Source organism: Culex pipiens, chromosome 1 (genome assembly GCF_016801865.2).
Source record: "Culex pipiens pallens isolate TS chromosome 1, TS_CPP_V2, whole genome shotgun sequence".
In the NCBI taxonomy this organism is placed as follows: domain Eukaryota; kingdom Metazoa; phylum Arthropoda; class Insecta; order Diptera; family Culicidae; genus Culex; species Culex pipiens.
Genome location: NC_068937.1, coordinates 87,056,552 through 87,071,320, shown reverse-complemented (window position 1 = coordinate 87,071,320; position 14,769 = coordinate 87,056,552). Strand labels below are relative to the sequence as shown.

General features: G+C 35.0%; 1 protein-coding gene across 1 annotated transcript in view; it reads right to left on the bottom strand.

Annotated features, from left to right (window-relative positions):
* The window catches only part of LOC120422133 (uncharacterized), a 464,835-nt gene that overhangs the window by 49,210 nt on the left and 400,856 nt on the right, over nucleotides 1–14,769 (bottom strand). The window contains exons 11-14 of the mRNA XM_039585507.2: nucleotides 14,003–14,263; nucleotides 11,930–12,052; nucleotides 10,358–11,743; nucleotides 7,399–7,524 (exon numbers count right to left, since the gene is read on the bottom strand). Of these exons, the coding sequence (XP_039441441.1) occupies nucleotides 7,399–7,524; nucleotides 10,358–11,743; nucleotides 11,930–12,052; nucleotides 14,003–14,263 (1,896 nt within the window). The remainder of the gene's footprint in view (nucleotides 1–7,398; nucleotides 7,525–10,357; nucleotides 11,744–11,929; nucleotides 12,053–14,002; nucleotides 14,264–14,769) is intronic.

Sequence of the window (14,769 nt, the reverse complement as noted above, 5' to 3'; positions counted from 1 at the left end):
ATTTTTCACAGCTTTGGTGTGTTCTACAAAGTTGTAGAGCATAAAATTTCTCACTTTATAGAATATTTGGATGGAAGTAGCGTACCGTGCAGACCAAACCGTAAGAATGTTAGGTTTTCCATACATTTTTTCCGATTTTTCCCATACAAACTTCACCTTCGAGTATCAATGGGTTAATGTTGACCGATTTAGCTCATATTTGGCCCAGAGTCCTAAAATAGCTCAAGGAACAATATTCAGCTTGTGGACTAGGTTTTGAGAAACAGTCCCATATTCTGGGCACCCTATTCCAGAGGTGACTTTAAACAAATTATAAAATTGTTATAAAATAACTTTGACTCAATTAAATAATTATTAAAACCTACAATTACAAGAGTGGTTGAAAGTTTCCTTCTCGCCTTTCAATGCAGAGCTTGATTGAATTGGTTTACTGAGTCCAGGTACCAAGTATGAGCTTGATTGGACGCTAGTTTTTTTTTTTATCTAGTTACAGGACCTCGAAGTTTGGCATTATTTTGCAAAATCTGCCCCTACAAAATCAAACGACTATAAAACGGCGTATTTTTTGAAAACACTAAATTTCGCTGAGGGTTTATTGAAGTCATACATATTAATTAGAAAAAAAAATCTCTGTTGATAACATTTTGCCGCCACCACGCTGTGGCAAGCACACAAGTTATTGTAAAATCATTTCAATTTGCTAGGCACTACGCTTCTACCAAAAACCATCGCGCATTTAAATCAATAATCCGATAACCTTAACCCCCCATCTGGGAAGCTTTTAAAACTGACTCCCACAAAAAATATAAAAATAAGCAACAACCATTCCAAGTAATCTTGGCCCATTAAAACTAATTTGCCGTAAATTTAATAAACAGATAGAAGCGACGCCAAATGCCACCACTCTGTTGAACGGAACGTGAAAAAAGTCTGAGACTAACCATTTCCGTTTTGGCCCCGGCCCTGGCCCTAGGGCAGCCTGATAAAAAGGGTGGCCAAAAAGCGCACCCAACTATTGTGCTGCCTGCTCCGGGAAGAAGAAGAAGAAGCCACATTATTGTAGAACCCAGGGATGGAGGGAACTTCTCGGACGAATCCGGCGTCGTCGTCGTGGTCATGGCCGTGCGCTTTCCGCACTCATCCGCTTTATACGAGCCGACAGAGTGCTCAGGACAGCCATTAGCATCATTTTTAACTTTCCCATATCGACAGGACACACAAACACCTACACGTTCCTACACACATTTTGACGCTGTTGTGCAGTCTCATTTCACTTATTTTTTGTGAATTTGTAAGTTTTCGAGGATTAAATATCTTTCTTTGTGAAACCTTGATTTACGTAATAATTCAGGACATTTACAAATATGATATTAATACAAATTTGTTTTAAACATAGAAAATTCTTGAAATTTATGATTTTATGATTTTATGATTTTATGATTTTATGATTTTATGATTTTACGATTTTATGATTTTATGATTTTATGATTTTATGATTTTATGATTTTATGATTTTATGACTTTATGATTTTATGATTTTATGATTTTATGATTTTATGATTTTATGATTTTATGATTTTATGATTTTATGATTTTATGATTTTATGATTTTATGATTTTATGATTTTATGATTTTATGATTTTATGATTTTATGATTTTATGATTTTATGATTTTATGATTTTATGATTTTATGATTTTATGATTTTATGATTTTATGATTTTATGATTTTATGATTTTATGATTTTATGATTTTATGATTTTATGATTTTATGATTTTATGATTTTATGATTTTATGATTTTATGATTTTATGATTTTATGATTTTATGATTTTATGATTTTATGATTTTATAATTTTATGATTTTATGATTTTATGATTTTATGATTTTATGATTTTATGATTTTATGATTTTATGATTTTATGATTTTATGATTTTATGATTTTATGATTTTATGATTTTATGATTTTATGATTTTATGATTTTACGATTTTATGATTTTATGATTTTATGATTTTATGATTTTATGATTTTATGACTTTATGATTTTATGATTTTATGATTTTATGATTTTATGATTTTATGATTTTATGATTTTATGATTTTATGATTTTATGATTTTATGATTTTATGATTTTATGGTTTTATGATTTTATGATTTTATGATTTTATGATTTTATGATTTTATGATTTTATGATTTTATGATTTTATGATTTTATGATTTTATGATTTTATGATTTTATGATTTTATGATTTTATGATTTTATGATTTTATGATTTTATGATTTTATGATTTTATGATTTTATGATTTTATGATTTTATGATTTTATGATTTTATGATTTTATGATTTTATGATTTTATGATTTTATGATTTTATGATTTTATGATTTTATGATTTTATGATTTTATGATTTTATGATTTTATGATTTTATGATTTTATGATTTTATGATTTTATGATTTTATGATTTTATGATTTTATGATTTTATGATTTTATGATTTTATGATTTTATGATTTTATGATTTTATGATTTTATGATTTTATGATTTTATGATTTTATGATTTTATGATTTTATGATTTTATGATTTTATGATTTTATGATTTTATGATTTTATGATTTTATGATTTTATGATTTTATGATTTTATGATTTTATGATTTTATGATTTTATGATTTTATGATTTTATGATTTTATGATTTTATGATTTTATGATTTTATGATTTTATGATTTTATGATTTTATGATTTTATGATTTTATGATTTTATGATTTTATGATTTTATGATTTTATGATTTTATGATTTTATGATTTTATAATTTTATGATTTTATGATTTTATGATTTTATGATTTTATGATTTTATGATTTTATGATTTTATGATTTTATGATTTTATGATTTTATGATTTTATGATTTTATGATTTTATGATTTTATGATTTTATGATTTTATGATTTTATGATTTTATGATTTTATGATTTTATGATTTTATGATTTTATGATTTTATGATTTTATGACTTTATGATTTTATGATTTTATGATTTTATGATTTTATGATTTTATGATTTTATGATTTTATGATTTTATGATTTTATGATTTTATGATTTTATGATTTTATGATTTTATGATTTTATGATTTTATGATTTTATGATTTTATGATTTTATGATTTTATGATTTTATGATTTTATGATTTTATGATTTTATGGTTTTATGATTTTATGATTTTATGATTTTATGATTTTATGATTTTATGATTTTATGATTTTATGATTTTATGATTTTATGATTTTATGATTTTATAATTTTATGATTTTATGATTTTATGATTTTATGATTTTATGATTTTATGATTTTATGATTTTATGATTTTATGATTTTTTCCAGTAAATTTCGAACCCTCATGAGACAAGATAGCACAATAGTAACGATTTGAAGGGTGGTGTGGGAGGAAGTAAGCCAAATCCGGTTATTCGCGCTCTCAGTTTTTCGTTTTTCTTCTCTCCCGAGCAGACGGAAATAACAACTAATCCGATCATCCCAATAACAGTTGGAGGTATTCTTCCATAACAAAAAATGTTATTCCCAAGTTGTTTTTGCTTCCAACCAATATCAAACCAATAACAAATTTTGTTATGATAACATAAACTGTTATTTAAATCTTATGCAAGAATGGATTTTTCAAGAAGATTCCATAACACTTTCTGTTATTTTAACAGTATTTGTTATTGAAATGGCATGAATTTTGTTATCACCGTCTGCCCGGGCTTCCATTCTCACACCGTCGCCATGTACACGCCAAATGAGGATTAAGTGGCAACCGAATAAAATAGACCATTGAGCAGGAGCGTGGATGAACAGTGGGAAAGCAGCTGTGAAGGAAAAAAATGCCCCGCCAGCAGCAGAGCGGAAAAATAATATGTTTGTAATAAAAAGTTCAAAAATTACCACCATTTATTTTTATTGTCACGCTGCTGCTGGTCGTTGGTTTTATCCATTCAGCTTTTTTATTTTCTCACATTTCGCTCCAGGGACTGCATTTTCTGCGTATCTTTGGTGTTTCTTTTTTCTCTGGTTTTAGAAAATTCAAATTTAAATTCCTCAAAATTTATATTTTCAAATAAGTCGAGTTTCGGGAGTTTGGGTAATTCTCTACCAACTCACACGAAATCGGGAAAAGTTGCCCCGACCCCTCTTCGATTTGCGTGAATCTTTGTCCTAAGGGGTAACTTTTGTCCTTGATCACGAATCCGAGGTCCGTTTTTTGATATCTCGTGACGGAGGGGCGGTACGACCCCTTCCATTTTTGAACATGCGAAAAAAGAGGTGTTTTTCAATAATTTGCAGCCTGAAACGGTGATGAGATAGAAATTTGGTGTAAAAGGGACTTTTATGTAAAATTAGACGCCCGATTTGATGGCGTACTCAGAATTCCGAAAAAAAGTATTTTTCATCGAAAAAAACACTACAAAAGTTTTAAAAATTCTCCCATTTTCCGTAACTCGACTGTAAAAAAATTTGGAACATGTCATTTTATGGGAAATTTAATGTACTTTTCGAATCTACATTGATCCAGAAGGGTCATTTTTTCATTTAGAACATTTTTTTTCATTTTAAAGTTTCGTGTTTTTTCTAACTTTGCAGGGTTATTTTTTAGAGTGTAACAATGTTCTACAAAGTTGTAGAGCAGACAATTACAAAAATTTTAATATATAGACATAAGGGGTTTGCTTATAAACATCACGAGTTATCGCGATTTTACGAAAAATTTTTTTGAAAAAGTTACTTTTTGCGTTTCTCTTTGTTTCGTCGTTCGTGTCTGTCGCGGGTGACCATGAACGGCCATGATCAACGACGACCAACATTTTCAAAACTTTTTTTCGTAAAATTGCGATAACTCGTGATGTTTATAAGCAAACCCCTTATGTCTATATATTACAAATTTTGTAATTGTCTGCTCTACAACTTTGTAGAACATTGTTATACTGTAAAAAAAACGCTGCAAAGTTAGAAAAAACACGAAATTTTAAAATGAAAAATGTTGTTCTAAATGAAAAAATGACCCTTCTGGGTCAATATAGATTCGAAAAGTACATTAAATTTCCCATAAAATGACGTGTTGCAAAAATTTTTACAGTCAAGTAACGGAAAATGGGAGAATTTTTAAAACTGTTTTAGTGTTTTTTTTCGATGAAAAATACGTTTTATCGGAATTCTGAGTACGCCATCAAATCGGGCGTCTAATTTTACATAAAAGTCCCTTTGACACCAAATTTCTATCTCATCACCGTTTCAGCCTGCAAATTAATAAAAACACATATTCTTTCGCATGTTCAAAAATAAAAGAGGTCGTACCGCTCCTCCGTCACGAGATATCAAAAAACGAACCTCGGATTCGTGATCAGGGACAAAAGTTACCCCTTAGGACAAAGTTTCACGCAAATCGAAGAGGGGTCGGGGCAACTGCTGTGTGAGTTGGCGGAGAATAACCCATGTGTTAAATTGTTTAAAACAATCAATGTTTAAACGATATTGAAAAACTCGTTAATAATCTTGATTAAAGGGTAGTTTAAGTGACAAACTGATGTCAGTAAACGTTCGAGTTTCGTCAAGGTATGATATATTTGAGCTCCTTGAACATGCTCCAAATTACAGAATTCAAAAACAAATAAATAAAATTTTAAATTTTGGTAGTCATTCTTAGAAATTATTTTAAACTACCATGGCACCCACGTTTATCTTTGGGGGTAGTCGATTGAAGCTTTTTCAAGGAGTCCAAATCTAACATGCCTTTATGAAACTGAAGCTTTTACTAACTTCAACTTCAAATATTTCGAGTTGTGTCATTATAAAATAATCAATTTATCTTATTTTGTTATGTTTGAAAATTTCGTTTTTTGACCAAAGAGATTTCGAGGCGATTCGAATCTAGATCTTGTATGGCCCTATTGCTCGATTGGAACCCTAAAAGTGACATTCTGGATTTCAATGTAGGCGTATCTGTAGTTTCCGTAGTTTTATAAGTATTGCAATGTGTTCAAACGAAATCTTGATACATCGTATTCCGGTTGATTTACTCACAATTTAAGACAGAATTTCTTTATTTTAATATCTACACACCACCAATAATTTAAACATCAAGTTATTCTGAAGGAGTGTGTGTTCCAATCTGTTATATAAACATTGAACAAATATGTTATATAAACATTTGACAAACATATGGGATAACTATATAGCCAGACAAAGTTATACTATGTTAAGATCAAATAACATGAAGCAAATCGCTTTTTTATGTAAGCCCGACAGCAAAATTGCCCCGATAATCTGAGCACCTGGGCGTATCGAAATCGGCACGTCCTTCCTCAATGATACCAATAATTCGCCCTGTATCGTAAAAAATGGCTGCTCCCATGTGGCAATTTATTTTCGAATAAGCCATCCCCTGCTTTCGGTCACTCGGTGTATAGCTTTTCGTAAATCTCGACAATATTTACACGGTTCTTAACCACTTTCACCCCTTTTTTTTTGTCGCTCTCGATGCCCCTTTCTTTAAATATCATCCTGAGGCACATTCGAGTTTCCTTCCTGCGCCTTCGTCTTGGGCGCCACCCGAGAAGAAAGAGGGTCGCTGCTCTGAATAAAGGAGTAAATTGGTTCTGTCACCTGTCCCCAACCAATTTTGAGCCAGCCTGGGGAAACCCACTTGTATGGGACGCTCACGTTCAGTCCTTCGATCGTCATCGGATTGGTTCCGTCGCTCGCAGTTTCTCGAATTATGTAGTGCTTTCCCCTCGAATGAGCAAACAAATACAGCTCTTTTCCCCCTTCTTTTCGGATGTTCTTTTGGTGACCAGAGGCTGGTCACCGTAATAATGCACCAGATTCGAGAACAGTCCATTTCTTGGGACTTTCGCCTAATCCTTTCTGAAGACCCCCCCCCCCCCCCCCTATTGATGGCGCTAGAGGGGAGAGGGGGAATGGAAAAGGACCCGAAAGTAAATCTAATAATGGAAGGTTCAATGCACAAACCCATTTCCCACCGCCGACTCCTTCGAAGTAGCGAGGGGCCACTTGATTGTGCTCAGTCAGCCAAGGCCGTCAGCCAAGTCAAGGCAAGGTTTTGCTGAAACCTTGTACACTCGATGGTTTTGAAATACAAATATAGAAATCTTTTTTTATTTTTGTAAATAAAAAAAAATGTTTTCAGTGAAATATGATGCATCAACTTTGTTCGTGTTTACGCGACCCCATTTTTTGTATGTCCCATTAGGCGGATTCAAAATTTTCTGTTACATACTTTTTCGTAAAATTTTAGTAAATACTCTCCAAAGTAACAGAGTGTAGTAGCGGGGTTTCATGGAAATACCCAGCTATATAAGTCGCACACCTACCTGTCCTTTTTTCAGCTTCATTAATCGCTATGTCCTCGAGAATCGTCGGCTCCGAGCGTCCTTTCTGATTTACACTGTAAGCAATCAGGTGAAGGGTTGGCGTGTAAGAATCGCTAGGGCTCAACTCTGAAATAGAGAAACGAAGCGGGAAAATAGATACGGTGAGAGAGAGACATAGAAAAACACTGCGAGATGCATGGTTCTGGGGGGAAAATTGAGTTCGACCGGCGTGGGTAATAAATAGGATTACACTCAGAAATGAAGAAACAAAAGTCGTAAAAGGCACAAAAGAAAATTGGGATCCTCTGGCGGCGGAGGACAGAGCCACGTGGCGTGTGGTTTACTTTATGGCTGAAAACTCCTTCATGGAACTTCTTCCTGCCGGGGTTGGGCTGCCGACATTTCTTGGAATAAATTAGTTTTGGTAAGTGAAATCGAAAACACTTGACCTTTGCCGCGAAGATTGGTCCCATGACACTGGCAGCCGAATTTGGGTACAGTGAGGTTTAGTTTATGAAGTGTACAGGAATCATAGTGGCGAATGACTGTGATTCTTGTCAATTTATTAAACAAGGCTTATTTTCGTCATAGTAACTTGCTAATTATCCTAACATTGTTCATTGTGCAAACCGTAACGAAACTTTTAAATTAGTCTTACGTCAAAAAAATTATCCAAATACTAGCTGGAACTAAAATATTTTGCACATTTTCAATTGTAAACCGTTAGTGAGAGTGACGAGATTAGGGGTCAAAGTGATTTTTTACGGTTTTTACAATGTTTCCAATCAATGAAATCTTGACTTTTTTTTGATAAGGTCCTATAAACAAATGTAAACATTGAGTGTATCCCTTTCACACCTTATGTCAAAGTCCATCGGAGTAAGCGGGATACACTCAATGTTTACATTTGTTTATAGGACCTTATCAAAAAAAAGTCAAGAAATGTAATCTTAAAGTTGAAGGGTTATCATCTTTAGGCACTCTTCCTGAAAAAATCACGTTCCTAGAACAAATCCTATTATTTTGGCAATTGTTTGAAGTTGAGGTCACGGTGTATATTTCCGAGAACAAAAAATAAAAAAATCTGCTAGGCTGATATTTGGTACCATGAAAGAAGGGCTCCATTTCGACATTTCGAAGAGTGCATTGAAATATCCATCAAATATCTTATTAAAATGCCCTGAGAGGCTCAGGGAAATTGCACATTTATTCCAATATGTATTGAATAAAAAAGTTTCCCATCCAAATTTACCAGTTTAAAGCTTTCTTTGAAATTACCCCAAAATCAAAGTTGTAAGAAACAGGACTACCGAAGATTTTTTTTTTCTTTGCACAATTTGTCATGAAAATACAGCAACACTAATGCTAAACTAAGACTATTTCATTCAACAACAAAAAACTAAGTATTACTGAATAAAAGTAATTTTTCCCATAACCCATGAAGATTATCGGGGCCTCATTTACAAAGCGGATTTAGTGGCTATGTCTAAGGTGTCGTGATTATCAGTTGTGTTGGGCCAAGCCGTGATTTGAACCCCGATGAAAAACTGAAAAAGTTTGTCAAAATTTTTATTTTTTTGAAAACTGATGATTGCAAACCAACTGTACTAGTTACAATGTATTTTCCAAGAACTTTTTAATTAAAATTAAATTTTGGCTGATTTTAGCGTGACGTACTTTATGGATGAAGCCTTAATTCACTTCTGTATGATTAACACCGCCTTCTCACATATAATTTTTATAATTACAATAGTTTATTAGAACATCAATTTTTGATGAAATGAATAAAAATTCATTCACTAGAAACATAAAAAAGTATGGTGTGTTCAACCTGCGAAAGGGAATCAAATTCTGAAGTTTTGGAAAAAGTCCCTTTTTGATTTATGAAGCCGATCTTAACTCTGCTTATATTGAACCAAAACATACACTCATTTTAGGGAACTTGTTTTGCAAACTATTCTCTACAATGTAATTGATTCAAAAATGTTTTAAAAATTGTATGGTACCCTAAGTTAAACCAAGATGCTCTAATTTGAAGCCAGGCTATATGTTGCTTTATTATCATGACAAATTGTACAAAAAAATATTTTGTTTCGGTCGTTCTAGTTTTTTCAGCATTAAATTTGATATATTTTTAATAAAGCTAAAAATCAAGTAAATTTTATTAGGAATTTTTTTAAATTTTACCAAGTATTGGCCATCCATGTAGTTAAGAGTCTCTAAAAGCATATTTATAAGAAATTTGATGGATTTGAACATGAATTCGATTCGATTACAGCAACTTTTCTGAGAAAATTCCTTTTAAATGGAAAAAAAATTATAAAAAAGTTAAAAAACCCGCAAAATGTTGAAACAGTCCTTCTTTCATCTTGCGAAATATCAAACTTTCCGTATTTTTTATGTAAAGTTTTTTCTACGAAAAATTGACCTAGAAAAAAATTCAAAACATTTTTTGGGTTCAAGGTTCAACAGGGTAGTCTGATAAAACGCCTTGTAAAAAAAACATTTGATAACATACCTTAACTTGAGTGTCGTTCTACGCAAAATTGTCCCATGTAATTTTTGGCCGATTCTGACTTTTTGTCATTTTTAAGTTTAATTTGATGTATTCGTTTAGAAAAACACATAAAATCTATTACTTTGTTCGGAAACTCATTGAAAACAACACCAAGTCTGTTTGTCCCATCGTTGTACTTCTACGCATAATTGTCCCACCAAGTATTTTCTTTCACGAAATTATCAGTTTTACGAAGTATTGTGCCTTGTTTATCTAATGTTTAGCAAGAGGATTACAAATAAGAGTGTTTTTTTTTAACTTGGGACAATTATGCGTAGAACGGCAGTAGAGGTAATATAAATAAGAGTGCCAACGTTAAATTGAAAATCAAGTTATTTCAATTAATGCTCTAATTAAAATGTGTAATCCTTTCACCGTTCAAATCAAAGCTTTTCCACTCACCAGACAAATCTATCCGGAACAGTGGCACATCGCTAAGTGCACTTGTGATGTTGAGTCGCAACTTGCGCGTCCTCGAGTCGTAGGCTTCAAGAAAAAAGTGCTGCGGCAGGCCCCCGTCGTATCCTGCCACGCACTCGAGCTCCAACGTCGTCGGCACCTCCGACGCTCCTCCCCCTCCACTGTTCTCCACGTAGTGGCCGTACGAGTGGCTTGGACCATATCCTTGCTGTGATGGTGGTCCCAGACCGCCCCGTCTCCCAGCGTCCTGTGTTCCGTCCGACGACGAGTGGTACCGATTATATCGAACGTTTTCCGATCTCAATTTTGCTGCAATCGGTGTTGCATCTCTCGTACTGCCGTGATAATTATTCCCTTCACTGTTCCCATTGCTGCTGGCAGCACTGTAACCGATCTGGCCTGACCTAGGTTCGACAGTTCTAATGCCTTCGTTCTCGTACTCGTCGCTGCTGCTGCTGCTGCTGGTGCTATTGAAAATTTCATCATCATCATCGAAATGTGTTTTATTTATTTCATTTTCTAGATTTTCATTAAAACGTTTCTCTCTCTTCATCCGCCTATGATTAGCATCGGGGCTGGTGCCTGCACCGGTGCCAGTGTTGCCAGCTGCAGACGACGAGCTGCCCTGCTGGAAGCCGTCTCCGACGAGCGTTACGGTGTTAAACAAATTCATGCCACTATTTCTTTCATTAGTCGAAATTGTTTTTCTCTTACTCTCTTCCACTGACGCTGCTGCTGCTGCTGATTCTGACGACGAGGATTCCGATGATGGCGAGAAACTAGACGAACCGGATGCTGCTTGGTCCGATGCGGACGATATTTGGGCTGCCATCAGCACCTCGACACCCTTCCCAGCGCCACCCTCCTCCGCTTCCAGGTCCGTGTCACTGTCATCCGAGGTCAATCCCACAGTATGACCAGCTGCACTAATTCTTCCACGGGTCGTCAGACCGGAACTTCCCGCCACTGCCCCGCCAGTTCGCCCGCCGGCATCGTTTTTGTGTTTGATCTGTTCACGTCTTTTCGATACAGTGCCCGGCGACGTACTCTTCTGATTAAATTTTGTAATATTCGTTTGACGTTCGTTTGACACGTTCCGATCTTTAACGAATTGTGTGCTGATATAATTAGATTCCCGATAATGCTGACCTACGGTGGCACCATTAGCCGACGAGGACGAAGCAGAGACGGCACCGGTTTCCATGTCACCGCCACCGCCGGCACCCGGTCCGTAATAGAAGGACGACGAAGATGAAGATGCTGACGCTGCAGATGAATTAGACGAGGACGACGCAGAACCTCCTCCGTGAGTCGCCAGCAGCGTCGAGTACGGCCGGAGGGTGCAGTTGCGCAACGGGGAGGGCTTTGCTGTGGTTACCAAAAAGAAATGGAAAGAAATAAGTAAGAGAATTTTTTGATGTTATTCCGAGGCAGGATAATTAGGTGAAAATTGGATTGGAATTGCAACGGTAAGCGGGTTTGGCCTGCCCGTTCACATGTTATTAGATTCTTCGAGGGGGTGGAAGAAAGTAAGAGAGAATGAGGCTTCCTTACCTGCGGGGACGACCTGAAAGAGACACGGTTCCAGCTGCTTGCCAATTGAGTTTTTGCCCCAACAGGCGAGCGTGCCATAGTCTCGTTCGCTTTTGGGCGTGTACAGCAGCTCGTAAATGGTTTCTGGAATTGAACAGCAAAGCAGTGTTGCTTTAGTTAGATTTCTTGAATGAATGAGTTTGCAAGTGTTTTTTTTTATAGGTGTAAATTTTTGGTCGGAAGACCACATAGATCCCATTCTCTGGAGATAACTTATCTAATTCTAGCTCTTGAGCCAATTTTTCAGTAAAAATAGCTATGAAATAGTTTATTTTCATCCATTAATAACCTTTACAAAGCTCAAAGTGCAAATGTATTGCAAAGTGAAAAAGTTACTCAAGTTCAAAATTTTTGTATTCGGGTTCACCGTTAAGTTAACCCGAACAGGTAGCAATATGCATGGTTAAAGCAATATGGTGAACTAACAAATTGTTGATTGCTTTTCTGGTATTAGTATGGTCAAATATTCAATCAAATAGGTCTAATATTGGTCGAACCAACAATGTTTTAGTAGCTGTATTTGAAATGCAAATCAATTACGAAAAATCAACAATTACCCAACAGAGTAGGGGAGAGTGGGGAGACTTGATCCCTGGGGACACTTGATCCCAAGCCTGTATCTCGTCAGCATGTGGGTAAAACAATTAGCTGTGTTCTAGAAAGTTGTGCGAAATTAACTAAAACTCATTGTAGAAAACAAAGATAAAAATTAAAAAATGTTCAGATTGAGTTACACACATTTTTCTAAAACGAGCTGCAAAAAACTTCCAAGAGATCTTTTTTTCTTTGTTTTGATATGTATAGAAAACACTCAAAAATTATTCAAAAAAATATTGTTTATACATGAATTGTTTGATAAACTTATCAACTCCAAAACCCTTACGCATTTGATGTTAAATTTATCGTCATACTATTTTTACAATCAATTGTTTAAAAAAGTGCGTTTAGGGAGACTTGATCCCTGCATTTTTACAGTCACTGGAATCAGCCTCAAGATTAATTAATTGGGCTGAGTTTTCATACATAGTTTCCTTTAGTATAGTTGTACATAACTTACTGCAGTTAGAACCTTTTTTCAAAAGTTTTGTAAACAAAAATTTCCAGCTTTTGTAAACATGCTTAATTTTGGTCTAAAAAATAATATTTTAAGTTTTTAAATATTTTACATACTAAACTTGTTATATTTTGAACACAAACGTACAGGTTTTATGTGAAATTGCTGTAACTTATAGAAAATTAAAAGTTTGGATGAATAAGAAACATTTTGCTTAACATTTCTTCATAATGTTGAAAGGGGGATCAAGTTACCCCTAACATTTTTAAAATGCCGGTTTAAAATATTTTTTTAAAACGCTTGGCATGATTCGAAGAGTTCATCTGATGAAATACCCTTATTAGCAAAACATAGATGAATGTTTAAGCTTTCAATTCATGCAAAAAGTTTATAGTTTTGTGAGAAATTGACAGAGTTATGTGCGATTCAAAAAAAGGGGATCAAGTCTCCCCACTCTCCCCTACATGATACTGTTGTTCAACTGTAGTATTTATTTCAAATAAAATCATCTGTCTGGCACCGTAATAGCGTGAATTGAGGTGAAAATATTTACCCACCACAAAACCATTAGGATCGATTATATCCAATTATTTCGCATCAGTGGCTCATAAAAGCTTGTGAGGTTGTGAATTCCACCGATAGATGTGGTAATAAATCGCTTACAGTTTAGAAAGACTATTTGCATGCCACCAATCGCAAACATGTTAACCATAATGGATAATTTCATAAATATAGAATGTTCGTGAACAATCAGAATCAGTGGACAATTATTCATCTGTCAACTTTTATATGTGCACAAATGTACCCGGGCTGTGTATTGGTTTTGTGTGGAACTGACGATGTTTTTTTCAACAGCAATAAACACAATTAAATTTAGCAAACGACCTGTCAATCATTCAAAACTGTTGTTTCATTGTGGGACGGTCCACACTGTTTCGAAACAGTGACAAATCCCTTCCTCCCTCCCAAACTCAACTTACCCGAGTTTTCATCCATGGCATCGTACAACGGGGCCATCCCTCCGCCCAGTCCAGAATCAGACGCCACCGATGACGACGAGTGAAAGTCCTGCAGCAAGTTGAACTGGCCGCTGGTCACCTCGAAGCGTTCGCCACTGTTGGAGAAGTTCCAGTCGAACGAAACGTCCAGCGGATCGGCAGCTACATGACACGGCACCGGAACCGTCTCGTCCAGCGATGCACCAACAATCATGATACTGCTCGAGGCACAAACTGGCGCAACTGCAGAGAGAACGAGGAAAAATAAACACATGAAGGCAGAGTATATACTAAATATTCATCCCACAGAAAAAGGGGCCCCCAACATCACCCTTTCGGGCCCCCAGCCTCCCTCGAAAATACCCCCCGCGGTGCAAAGAAAGGGCAAACTCCACGCCAGAAGGGAAAGTCCCGCCTCAGCCCCACCAAGCCCCGAAAAGGGAAGAATTTTTAATTTATTCATTTTTATTCATTCGGGTAACGTTTTACGCTCTCGTTGCATCCGTGTCACTGGTTTGCTGCTGCTTTCCATAAGCCACCGCTACTGGGTTGACTGCTACAAGGTTGGATTCTCAAGGAAATCATAGCCGTATTGTTAATCTGAATATGCCATGTCGGTTAAAAGTTTGAAGGGGATTGACACTTTTTCGCCAAACGTCAGCCTGACATGTGTAATTAAATTTGTGCGATGAAATGTTTCCAAAAAATCCACCAATTTTGTAAGTTTAACAACACTGCTCATGTTTTGA